A 12,659-nucleotide genomic window follows, 5' to 3' on the forward strand; every position below is an offset into this window, starting at 1 on the left:
ACAGTATTTGACCTACTTAAACCTAGTATTGGAATTTAGGGATTTATTTTCTTTTCGTTAATTTTTTGTGGGGGTTGAGTTTTTGAATCTTTATCAGCATTATTTTTATTTTTTGTAGACACATCTAATAGGAGAGGGGAAAAACAAAAAAAAAATCGCAAGAACTAACAAAAATCTAAGTGTGTAAAAAATATCTATCACATAAATTAGCTTTAAGCAATAAGACGTAAGGTACATATAATATAATATAATATAATATAATATAATATAATATAATATAATATAATATAATATAATGTTATGTTATGTTATGTTATGTTATGTTAATATATGTTCAATTTTGATACGACATGAGAAGGTAAGGAGTGGTAGAAAACTTTGCAAGGGTGGTGCAGGACATGTATGATGACAGTGAGATGGTGAGAACTGCCCCTGCTTGTTTCCAGTGGTCGGGACTCTTCATGGACCATGACGTTTGCAGAATACATCGTGATCTATAGTGAGAGTATTGAGCAGGTGGAAGAGAGGGTGGAGAGGTGGAGGCCTGCTCTAGAGAGAAGATGAATAAAAGAAGTAGAAGCAAGACAGAACACATGTGTGAATGAGAGGGACATAGGTGTAAGAATGAAGCTCCAAGGACTGGAGGTACTGAAGACAGAAGGGTTTAAATACTTAGGGTCAACCATCCAAAACAATGGACAGTGCACAAGAGAAGTGAAGGAGAGCGAGCTAGAGTTGTCAGAGCTGAGGTTTTCACTGTGACCGGAATAGCAAAATAGAGAGATGGTTTGGACATGTGTAGAGAAGGGATAATGGATAAAAGATGAAGACCACAGAGAGGATTCAAAGAGTGGATTCATGTAGTAAAGGAGAACATTCAGATGGTTGGGGTGACAGAACAGGATACTGGAGGTAGAAGGAGATAGAGGCAGATTATCTTTTGTGTAATCAAAAGAAGATACTACTACTACTACTACTAATAATAATAATAAAATACTACATGTGCAGATAACAAAAAGCACATAGAGTAACTGTCCGCACAGAGCAATCTGCGTGTCTATGTAGCAAAAAATATGTATTTATTATTTTTTTTAAAAAACATTGTAAATTTTTGATAACAAAGGGAAATGACAGATTATTATAAAAGTGTGGATATTAAACTAAAGGGTTTTTTTTTTTTGTAAAACGGTTTAACAATATTGTCATCATTAATTTAATCACTAATATTATTATTAGTGTCATAAACACCATTCGCGGGTAGGAACATGTGCGCTACCACGGTTTATCGTCGGATTGTTTTGGTTGACGTGCACAGCTGCTTACCCCGTGGAACTTCTTAGCTTCAGTAGAAATCATGGCTCAAATTATCCTCTCAATGTGATTTAAACTAAAGAAGGAAATTTAAATTAACCCACTGTTGCACGCAAAGTTGGGACATTAAAAGCGATGAAACTGAAGGAATTAGAAAGCTGTCTGCAGCAGGTGGACACATTTGAAGAGCCAAAAATCCTTCTTGAGCAGTATCCAACCAGTGCTCATATTGCAGGTATGACGGTAACAGTGACGATCAGTTGAGCGTGTAACAGCACATATTTTGTATTCATTATCCCCCCCCCCCCCCCCCGTAGCATGTATGCTCTACACAATCCAGAGTACATTTGATGACATTGAGGGTAAACTCGTAGCAGACCTGGGATGTGGCTGCGGAGTCCTCAGCATCGGAGCTGCGATGCTTGACGCAGGGTGAGAGCATTGTTTATAAGTTTAACATAGCCGTGGCTTACTGTAGTCTATTCTCTGCGCTGTATCTATCTTTTTTCCTTCTTTCTGCAGTTTGTGCGTCGGCTTCGATATTGACGATGACGCTCTGGACATATTCAGAAGAAACGCAGAGGAGTTTGAGATTTCTAACGTGGATTTGATCCAGTGTGACATGTGTCGTCTGGAGCCAGAGGCGTACGCCGAAAAGTTTGACACTGTCATAATGAATCCACCATTTGGGACAAAACACAACCAAGGTGAGCGCATGCCTTAAATTTGAACGGTTTCTTTCTTTACTAATTTTGAAAATCCTCTTATAACTGAAGCACTAGAGACTTAAACCCCCCAGCCTAACAAAATGCAAAATAACTCAAAGAAATAATACATTTAAGTTTATTCCGTGTTTATGTTATGGTAGTAAGGATTAGCGGCAACTTGTCGTTTGCACAGTTCTTTACTGTTGCAATTATATGTGCACACTACTCTCTTCACTTCATGTGTCCAGCTGTGGAGCGCTGACTGTTTAAAACCTCACTACTGTGTGTGTGTCCACAAGTAGCTGATCAGTCCATGAAGTTTAGAATGAACCAACTAGCCCCCAAACATGCTTCTTTATTTCTTTTAAACCATTTTGTGCCACAGACAGGCAGTGACGACAGTTTTGTCTACCTGAGCGTCCACTCACCAGCTGCCTAATTTGTCACATCTTTTCGGGCAGGCTGTGCATTTGTAGTCACAGGAGCATCCCTTTAACCCTTCATACAGCCCGTTACTTATTGTTCTGTTTTGTTTAAGGTATGGACATGAAGTTCCTCCGAGCTGCTTTAACCATGGCAAAGACAGCCGTTTACTCACTTCATAAAACGTCAACACGAGAAGTAAGTTCACCAGCCCCTGACAGTCTCTCAGGTCTCTGAAAGCTGATCTTTTACATCTTACTTAGCAGTTAATTTATCAATGTGACCATTAAATATGAAGCCAAAACTCACATCTCTATCTACAGTATGAATGTTGTGATGCCTGATCTGTTTTTTATGATCCCATTGCAGCACGTACAAAAGAAGGCAAATGACTGGGGAGTAAAGATGGAAGTCATAGCAGGTAAGAAAAATAAGGCCAATCTTTTTTTTTTCTCTTCTATTATTAAAATATTCAAATATTCACTAAATACTTTTATTAAAGAACTGCGATATGACCTGCCAGCATCTTACAAGTTCCACAAAAAGAAATCGGTAAGATTACATCAGACAGTACATGTTCTCCAGCTAAATGTGACACAGGACAGATTTCCCCCATTTTTTGGTAAATGATTTATTTGCAGTCCACATATGCAAACAACAAATTAGCAAAGAAGATATTTTCAATCAGTCAATGTAGGAAAACTAACTCCACACACAGGTCTTGCAAAATAAACTAAAATCTCCTGGTGAAATTAAATTATAGTGAAAAAGTTTAAGGTGAATGCAAAACATCTTCAAAAGAGAAACATGGGTACACAAATAATATAAGAGGCACAGTATTCGGGGACATAAAAGGCTGCAAAATGATGCTTTGAACATATTTCTCCAGGTTGACATCCAGGTGGACTTCCTACGATTTTCCAAAACTTGAAGCTTTCACTGGAATGGACTCAAGTTGTCTCTGTATTTTCCATTTTCACTGTTTGTAATAAACGTTTTCATTAAAGAAAAACTGATTTTAAGTCATAACTAAGATCCATTTTCAGTTTTGATAACTTTTGCTGCAGGACCATAATCGGGATCTTCCCGTTCTCTCTTTATAGGTGCAGCTGTTAAAGGGAAAAAACACAAACAAAAAAGAAAATACAAATTAGATAAGAAATAATCTTAACACAGACTACAATATGTTCCCAAGACTACATTTTGAAGCAGAATATTGAAGTGCAATATTTTAGCAGAAGGCGATGGAGCTTTTGAAGGGCAGGTGTGATGTGACTGAGTTCTGGTGATGATGCAAGCAGCAGAAGTCTGTAACAATTGACGTTTATGAACAAGTTGAGAGAAAGACCAAAAAGAGCTACAGTAGGTGGGTCCTAACCGAGGTGTGACCAAGGATGGCAGTACAGTCAGGTAAAAAGAGATGGATGGAGGCGAGTGTGCTTGAAAAGAATGACACCCAGAGTCTGGACCAGAAGGAAAGGAGAAACTGTTACATTTAGACAGTGGATTTGGTGCCAATGAGGAGAACCTCTATTTTATCATTTTAATTAGAGAAAATTGCAAGGATTTGATTTTCTGGAGGTAAACACATAGGACAGTGGGTGGGATGACAGCAGTAGGTTTAGTAGACCGGTAGAGTTGAATGTCATCAACATAACAACGGAAACTGATATTAAGTTTATAGAAAATAAGGATCCTTGGCCCCCAACATTTGGCCAGTGGATCAGAGACGTGGTGAGCCACATTCATCTAGAGAAGATTAAGTTCACCATCAGAGGGTGTGCTGGAAAATTCTATGCTTCCTGGCAACCATTCATTATTTATGTTGAGAATATGTAAGCCTGCGAAATGGATTCATGATTATTTTATGTTGACTCTATATAGTGGCCCATTGTCTTACACATCTATAGTTTAGTGTATATCGTGAGTATATATCACTACTTTGTTTTCTGTTTTTCACGTGAGATCTGCTATCAAAGGGAGGGAAAGGGTGGCAGCAATGTTGTGCCTTCATCTGCATGAGTTTAACTGTTAGAAAAATGACAAATGGGAAACAGATGACAAATAAAAGAGGGCCCAGGATAGATCCCTGGGGGACTCCATTAGGAACTGAAAATGAATAGGATATGAAATTTTTGAGTTGAATGAACTAAAAGCGCTAAATGATTTTGAACTTACCCTCCTCATGGTGATCATCGCTTTCAAACTTCATCTTTTTTCCTTGGTACTGAGTTCTGCCTTGATCTCTGCCACCTCTTCCCCGTCGGCCTCTTCTTCCTCTTCCACCTTTTACGACAGACAAGACTACCTTACTAAATCATATAGATGACACTGTGGAACTGTATCTTTATTGACATTAACTGATTACATTCCAATGCAGTCAACAATGTTAAACAACATGGAAATGCATCTCACCTCTGCCTCTGCACCTGCTGAATGATCCTTGTTGAGCCTCTATTATCTTCTTCATCACATCCTTCTCCTCATCTCCTTCAAGCAGCTGCCATGTGACAGTGTTGTCGTTGATTTTCAGTTCCTCTCCGTGTTCTTTTTTGGCTTTATCTAACGCTTCCTGTGCTTTCCCGTCAAACAGAAGGGTGCCCTTATCAGGAGGAGAAAAAAATAAAATATTTAAACAAATAGTATTTCTTTGAAATGAAACAGCTCTACTCATTTTCAATCCTGAGTCATGCCACCATGTTGTGTTGTGGAAAAAAAGTCTGTAAACCTGACTTCAGTTTTCTGGTTTATCAGTCTCTTTATTGTCATGCAAACATTAGAAACCTGAGGAAGACATCACCCCCTTTCTCCAAGAGACAAAATCTCTCTGTACTGTCAATGAAAACTGCTTTCTGTCCTTGGAAATTTCCTATAATTACCACAGATGTGGATATTATCATTCATCACCCCACTAGTCTAAACAACCCCAGACATCTCGTCTCTCTTGCAAGGACACAATTTCACCAGATGTCCTCAACCCGCACAAATATAAAAACACAAACACACAAAACAAATGGTTACAATTAAAACATGTTGAATTGAATTACACAAGTAAATGATGTAAGTAGATAAGGTTATACCACATGTATGAAGAAACAGATGGAGAACATACCTCTTTGGCCCCTCTTGTGAAGTCAACCCACTTTATGTGTTCGATGCCAGAGAACAATTCATGGAAGTCTTCTCTTGAAACACCTTCAAGCTCTCCTGAAAACTTCAGTAAACGTCCTGACTGCTCATCCAAAAGCAGATCCTGCAAGTAAAATGAGAAAACATCATTACAAAGCCTATTTATTCTTTAAGTGGTGCGTTCATTAGCAGAATAAGCTCACAAACACTTGGAGAGCTTACCATTTCTTTTTTCTCTGCGTGTTTCTGCTGTTGTTCCTTTTCCCTGAATAAAAAAGACAGAAGTAGGAAGGTTATTTTTCACAAAGTGTAAAATCCAGTTTTATGATTAAAGATACTAAAGAATATGTACTCACTGTTTAACTTTTGCTTTTGTCTCTGCTTTAAACTGTTTTCTCTCTTCTACCTTCTTGGCATGGTAGGCTTCCCTGAAAAAAAAAAAAAAAAAAAAAAAAAAGAGCTGATCAATTACATTGTTTCACACAGAGAAATTCAAAGGTTTGCAAAACCCCAGTTAAAAAAAATGCATCTCATCCAGATATATGTATGTAGTTTAGTATAATTGTAAAACTTTGTTTCTATCCTCTGTATCCCAGAAATACCACCTGTATTTTTCTTCTGGGATAGAGTAGTTTTGTATGATTCACCAAAAAAAAAACCCCTGTATAATCTTTGATTCTCTCGGCTTCTCTACTAATATCATTTAAATGCTGGTAAAAACTTTACAGGCTCCATGCCGGGAAACATTTACTTGTTAAAACCGACATGATCAAATGAAAAGTAGGGGTGGGGGAAAAAATCGATACTGTGTAGTATCGTGATATTTTGTTTGCTAATAATGTATCGATACAGGGACAGCAGAAATCGATATTTTGTTACAAAAAAGGTTTTTGTGCTCAGAGCATGTTGATCCTTTTTCTGAGCAAGAATCCTGACATTCCTTCACTGTCCAAATGTGTTTAACTTTTTTTTGGCAGCAATAAACATGACAGTTTACTTATTTTAATTTAAGAACATGTTTTATTTTAATTAAGTTTAAAACTTTTTTATTTGATGTAAATTTATATTTTGTTTTAATTTACTTTCAAATTTTTCAGTTGCTGAAGGGGCTGCATAGTTTTCATAAATTGCTTAGTTCAGAATAGCTATAATTGTACCAGATGGTTGTATTCAGTTAAGTTGGACTAGACTGTAATACAAACCGTTCACTTTGTCAACAATAAAACTGACTGAAATGAGAGAAAGACTGAGTGCGAGAGTTTGATATTAGACAAAATGAATATTGATAAAGTTTAACTTTATGTACAGAATCTGAATATTGCAAAATATAAAAAAAAAAAAAAAAAAAAAAATCGCAATAATATCATATCGTGTGTTAAGTATTGTGATAATATCGTATCGTGGGATGTATGGTGATTCCCACCTCTATCATCCAGATATATGTATGTAGTTTAGTATAATTGTAAAACTTTGTTACAGCTGTTTTCTATTCTCTGTATCCCAGAAATACCACCTGTATTTTTCTTCTGGGATATAGTAGTTTTGTATGATTCACCAAAAAAAAAAAAAACCCTGTGTAATCTCTGATTCTCTCGGCTTCTCTACTAATATCATTTAAATGCTGGTAAAAACTTTACAGGCTCCATGCCGGGAAGTGCACAGCAAGCTGAAACATCATCAGCAGATGTGCTGTCACATTATTCACAAGGTCAAGTACGATGGGCCTGTAAGTCTATATTGGCCCAACACACAAAACAGTTCAGTTTCTTTGTTCAATTTAAAAGATTAAAAAAAAATAAAATAGAAGTTATGCAAGCTACTTCATCCGATTTAAAGGCATCAAAGTACATATATGACACATCTGCCACACCTCTTAAATCAGTGAATTCTTTATTAAATCACTGACACCATTGATAGCTGCTAGCTAGTGCCTAAAAAGCATCACAGCCTACCTTGATAACACAAGCATCTCGTTGTCTTTGAATGATTTTATATCCGTGCGTTCTAGGAACTGCTTGGCTGACTCTTCAGTGTCAAAACAGATAAACACAGATCCCTGAAAAGACAGAAATACAAAAATTATATAAGGGAAGGTCTCCTAAAATTGAAAAAAAATATTTTTTTAAATTATATACATCTCAAGTTCTGTTTCCCGTACCTTGAACTGCCTTTGTAGGTTTCTCCTCATCTGAATGTTTACTACCGAGCCTTTGCCATTCAGCCACTCCTGAATCTCATCCAGGGATGTTTCAAGAGGGAAACCTTTCTAGATGAGGAAAAAACAAAATGTAGGGAAAACAGTAGGAATACAATCAAGGTGGAGAATAATTGTGATTTTGTCTACACAATTTATAAGAGTGTGGGTAGGCTAAAGATGTATTGCACTGTTGCATTACGCTGCATTAGTTTGAAAAAAATAAAAGTTGTCTGAATGCCACTGTGAGCACAAACAAATATTTACGCATTCTCAAAGCATTTGCATACAGTTAAAAAAAAAAACTAAAAAAAACTAAAAAACTTGCCATGTATACAGATTTGTGTTTAAGTGCATCCTTGTATTCATCGTCCTGTTCGGGTAAGGGCTTGCTGGGAGACCTCCTGATCTTTGTCTTGTCTTCACTGATTTCCAAGAGACCAGTCTTTGACTTCTCCAGAGCTGCAATGAGGACGCTGCTGTCTGTGGTTAAAGACTTCAACCTATGAAAAGAATGCAAATCTTTCAACAAACACTCAGCTACAGGCGGCTGTAGGGCTGTGTGTTAACACTAATGATGCATGCATTCATCTGCATTATAAGGGAGAAGACCCTGCAGTTTATCTAATTGTCCCTCTTTGAATTCTCTCAGCCTGGTCATGTTATGTATGTGAGTGAGGTGGGCACTCCCATTTCAAGTAATAAAGCTCAATTAGAATGTAATTTGCTGACTCACACACTACATTACATTCTAAATATACACTTTAATAAAGGGATTACAGGAATGGATTCCTCCTGCTGTGTTAATTTGCCCTTGCTGTGGCCACTTGTGACCTGACTGCTAACAAGTGAACCTGAGGCACAGCATGAGAGCATGCTCTCATCTCATCCTGCCCATCATGAATCATAGAAAGGGTCCAAACACACCGATTAGTCATCACTATCCTCCTTTTCTTGCCCAGCACACCCACCCCAAACAGCTATACTCAAAAGCCTACCCTTGTCCTTGTGGACTGAAGGTTGTTACTGCAGCTTCAGTATGTCATGTTGTGCTAGTATTTTTACACTAAGTGGAATAGAACTGCAGTCCATAAAAGGCTGTTTTTCACAACAATAAATATAATAAATAATATACTGGTATTAAGCTAGTTAATTGCCAATTACTGTCAGCCCTCAATCACACCTCCTTTAGTCATTACAGGTGTGGTGAAGAGAAAAAAGCCACTTCAACAATGCAGTAACCACAATGTGAACGCACATTGAAACTAACATTCACTACAGCCACAGGCACTGTCTCCTCCTATTAGCTGCACTCGCATGCTGCATTTAAAGATCCTCACACACATATATACACCAACATCCAAAATATCCAAAACTACAACCTCTAGAGGATGACAAAACGTGGGACTTGATAGGACACACTAGCAGAAATTGTCAGAGCATTTTACATCATGTGTCAGCTTTCATTTATTAATTTTCTGTGGCTAATTTCTGTGCTTTAGCAGGCTTTATGGCCAGTTTTCTGTGCTCATATTTCAACAGATAAAGCAGTGTTAGAACTGCACTGCACAGAAGGTAAGCACAGTGTTTAATGCCGAGTTGTGATAAGCATAGTATTTAGTTAATCTGTAATAAAAAGTGTCTAATATAAGCAACCAACAAATATACCCCACAGGTATATACAATTTCACAGTGAAAGAATTTTAATTAACAAATTTACAAAGTAGATTTTAGTGCAGCGTCTCGTAATGTCAAACAACACCTTAAAAAGTGCATCTAAAATTCAGTCCTAAGTTTAGTTAGAGACCTCAGATGATGACATTTATAAATACACAATGCAATCAGCTAAAAATCTTAAGTTAAAGAGACTTCTCATCAATCAGTAAACACAAGTAAGTACATCAGTAGTACTGAATAGTAATCTAAAGATGAACAAATTGAAGATAGCGCCTGGACTTTTAAACCCCACTTATATACTTCAGAGTAGAGTTCCCCCCCTTAAAATCTCAATAAACAAAAAGCATAGGTAAATAAATGAAAGCCAAAAATAGAGACTAAAATAAAATAAATACAGTAATTATTTGACACGGAAAGCATTAAAGAGAAATAAACAAACCTGTTGAATTTAAGCATCGTCTCCAAAGTCACCCAGCCATCATCGACCTGCAGCTGCTCTTTGAGAAACCGGTCTCTTGGAAGATTGTGATCGCCAAAGTAGTACTGAGTAGGAATCATTTACAGCCAAATCAGGACCAGTTTTACCTGGTAAATACCAAATTATGAGTTTAAACTTTAAATTGGAAATACCTCGATCTGTCGCACCACTTTCCCCTCCAGTGGAGACATCTCTTCTTGACTTTCTGCCATTTTGGTTCTGCATAGAAAAAAACAAAACAAAAAGAAAGGTGTCCTACTGAGTTAGAGATTTCTCTGATGTTTACAACAAATATTTAAATAAAAATATCTTACAAGAAGAGATTTTATCCATGTTACATATGAAACAAAAAAATCGAAATGTTTTTTTCGGGGAGCTTTTTTGTATTAACTGTAAATTTGTAATTTTTTTTTTTTTTTATAGCCCTGCGACAGACTGGCGACCTGTCCAGGGTGTACCCTGCCTCTCGCCCTATGACAGCTGGGATAGGCTCCAGCACCCCCCGCGACCCTGAAAAGGATAAGCGGAAGCGAATGGATGGATGGATGGATGTAAATTTTATATTAATGGCAGATTCCCAACATGTGGGTCGCAGCCCTCTGTTGGGATGTGAAGGTACTGCAGGTGACGTCATTCACAATATTTATCTATATTTAATAAAATTTCAATTCACTTATCTAAATTCTTGATTGTCATAAGTTTTAAAACAGACTGGACACACACACCCACACATAAGATCCTATAGGATAACTTACAATTTACGATGCACTCTTATTGGCCAAATATATTAAGATTTTGGTTTTACTAATACATTAAAGATTAAAAGGAATAAAATTTGGATTAAAAATGATTTTTCTGGAACAAATCCTAAAGAACTTTTAAATTGGGTTTTGTAATTTTGTTTATAATTTGCATGAATTACACTTAAAAAGAAGCTAAACTAATAAAACAAAGCTATGACACTTAAATATTTTCATTATTTTCCATTTCATTTGATTTTTGATGTACCTCTTAATTTGTTAGAAATGAATTTTTTTGAGAATCAAGTAAAAATATCTGAAGGTCAAAAACCATGAAAAACACTTGTATGACAACCTGTGAAATCAAAAATCTAAACAATCTAAAACATGGCAAAGATTAAATTTATACAACAGGTTGTTCTAACAAATATTAGACTTTAGTACTCAAAGAGTCAACTGTTTTAAACAGAAGGTATAAAATGACTAAAAACAAAAAACTGCCAGGCTTAGGCAGCCTGAACCATGTTAATGGGAAATCGGCTTTTTCACCCTTAGAATTATTATATGTTGATATTTTATGTTTGTAAACACAGAAAGTTCCATTCCCCTTTGCTATATTGAGGACAGCGCAGCTATGTGGCCATTTTCTAGGGATGTTGCTTGACATCAGCTTATCCGCAAACCAAATAATATTTACGAACCTCCCTAGCCGACATTGATCAATGTTGTGCTGGCTGAAAGTTCAAATACAGCACGAGGAAGAGTATAAAGAAATCGGAAAAAACAAACAACACAAAGCAAAAAAAATAAATAAATAAAACCCAAAACTGAAAAACAACATACAAGCAAAACGAACTAGGGAAAAAATATGATTAGCTATTGGCCACGTTGTCATATTATTAAACGCTGGTATGAGGCCTTGCTGTTGTCTGAGTTTTTGTAAATTATCTGCAAGGCCATACAGGAACCATCTTTAAGACTTGATTATAATAACCAAAGTAATAACTTAATGCAGTTACACAGTTATATGCACTATTAAATATCATTTAGTTGCTATATATTTACATTTAGATACACACCTTCAGATAGATGCCCAGTTTTAAATCTTACAAAAGGGAACCTAAACCTAAAATTGTGAGTTGTAGCACATCGCAGGACTAAACCGACGTGTTTCAGTCACCATAATTAACTACGGGCTCATCTAGCTCCACGGCTAACTTGTTAGCTTAGCTCTTTCAGTACACGGGCCACGCTTGGCATCAACACAACAAAAGCAGCTTCTCATTTGTCTATCCACGCTATCGGTACATGTTTTACTAAATTACGTGATTTGTTAGTGCGTGAATTACTTTTTTTTTGTAGGTAAATTAAAGTAGTCACCGCTACTCTGCTAACACTATTCTAGCTGCAGCACGCTGTTTAAACCTGCTGGAAGAAAATCCACTCTGTTCTTTAGTAACGTTATAAAACACTCCCTGGGAAACATAAAAAGCCTTAAAAATTGTTTTCACAATCGTAAAAAGTTACACTTACATAATAAGTCGCAGCTAGAAGCAGTTTAAGCTGTTCAAACCAACAGTCCCCACTTCACTGCTCGCACGTTGTGGAACTGCGTGCTACGGAGCCCACCAAGGGCCAAAAAAGACTCATGTTCGCGCAAGCTCCTCTGTGCTTGATCCCTGCAGCAGAACAACAAGAAATTTGGTCTTTTTCATTATGTATACGTGCTAATGCTTTGGAATAATTTTCTCTAGTACATATTTGGGTAATCAGAAATTAAAATTAAGAAACTTAATTTATCAGTGCACAATGTTTAAATTCAAACTTAGCCAGAGTGCACTTTAAAATCACAAGACATTACCTTCTTATTTAAAAGTTTAAGCAAACTGATCGATGTGCATTTGTTTTTCAAACACAGGAAGATTCCCAAGCCTGAAATAAAAATAACGTAAGACTACAAATGTATCCAAAAACTTCAGTATTCTTTTTACATGTTCCTA

At 36.6% G+C, this 12,659-nt stretch overlaps 2 protein-coding genes across 3 annotated transcripts; one reads left to right on the forward strand and one right to left on the reverse strand.

The window, feature by feature from the left end:
* The first annotated feature begins 1,287 nt into the window (after window positions 1-1,287).
* mettl5 (methyltransferase 5, N6-adenosine) lies at window positions 1,288-3,456 on the forward strand. Of its 2 annotated transcripts, XM_085249031.1 has the most exons (7): window positions 1,289-1,546; window positions 1,629-1,743; window positions 1,834-2,018; window positions 2,557-2,639; window positions 2,811-2,862; window positions 2,944-2,993; window positions 3,331-3,456. In XM_085249031.1, exons 1-7 carry the CDS (start codon window positions 1,447-1,449, stop codon window positions 3,370-3,372), a joined length of 627 nt encoding a protein of 208 aa, XP_085105157.1. In that variant the 5' UTR covers window positions 1,289-1,446; the 3' UTR covers window positions 3,373-3,456. The 2 variants fall into 2 exon arrangements, with proteins under 2 accessions (XP_085105156.1, XP_085105157.1); XM_085249030.1 differs by having other exon boundaries at window positions 1,288-1,546; window positions 2,811-2,993.
* Window positions 3,408-12,327, reverse strand: ssb (small RNA binding exonuclease protection factor La). The gene is made up of 12 exons (XM_085249029.1): window positions 12,193-12,327; window positions 10,072-10,138; window positions 9,881-9,984; window positions 8,093-8,267; window positions 7,729-7,836; window positions 7,523-7,626; window positions 5,927-5,998; window positions 5,793-5,835; window positions 5,554-5,694; window positions 4,857-5,043; window positions 4,620-4,727; window positions 3,408-3,550 (listed from the first exon to the last, which is right to left on the reverse strand). The coding sequence occupies exons 2-12, from the start codon at window positions 10,129-10,131 to the stop codon at window positions 3,471-3,473; spliced, it is 1,182 nt and encodes a 393-aa protein (XP_085105155.1). The 5' UTR covers window positions 10,132-10,138; window positions 12,193-12,327; the 3' UTR covers window positions 3,408-3,470.
* Between the last annotated feature and the right edge of the window lie 332 nt (window positions 12,328-12,659).

The sequence above is a fragment of the Mchenga conophoros genome, linkage group LG16, assembly GCF_057382185.1.
Source record: "Mchenga conophoros isolate Kocher_MC1m ecotype Shallow Benthic linkage group LG16, M_conophoros_male_GT1.1, whole genome shotgun sequence".
Taxonomy (NCBI): domain Eukaryota; kingdom Metazoa; phylum Chordata; class Actinopteri; order Cichliformes; family Cichlidae; genus Mchenga; species Mchenga conophoros.

Excerpts from the sequence above, each read along its gene's own strand:
- ssb (XM_085249029.1), bottom strand. The coding sequence starts at position 10,131 with ATGGCAGAAAGTCAAGAAGAGATGTCTCCACTGGAGGGGAAAGTGGTG. Across the intron at positions 8,268-9,880 it reads ACGATGCTTAAATTCAACAG|GTTGAAGTCTTTAACCACAG; the intron begins GTTTGTTTATTT and ends TTCTTTTCATAG. Across the intron at positions 5,044-5,553 it reads TCACAAGAGGGGCCAAAGAG|GGCACCCTTCTGTTTGACGG; the intron begins GTATGTTCTCCA and ends CCTCCTGATAAG.
- mettl5 (XM_085249030.1), top strand. The coding sequence starts at position 1,447 with ATGAAACTGAAGGAATTAGAAAGCTGTCTGCAGCAGGTGGACACATTT. Across the intron at positions 2,019-2,556 it reads TGGGACAAAACACAACCAAG|GTATGGACATGAAGTTCCTC; the intron begins GTGAGCGCATGC and ends GTTTTGTTTAAG. Across the intron at positions 2,994-3,330 it reads AGTTCCACAAAAAGAAATCG|GTTGACATCCAGGTGGACTT; the intron begins GTAAGATTACAT and ends ATATTTCTCCAG.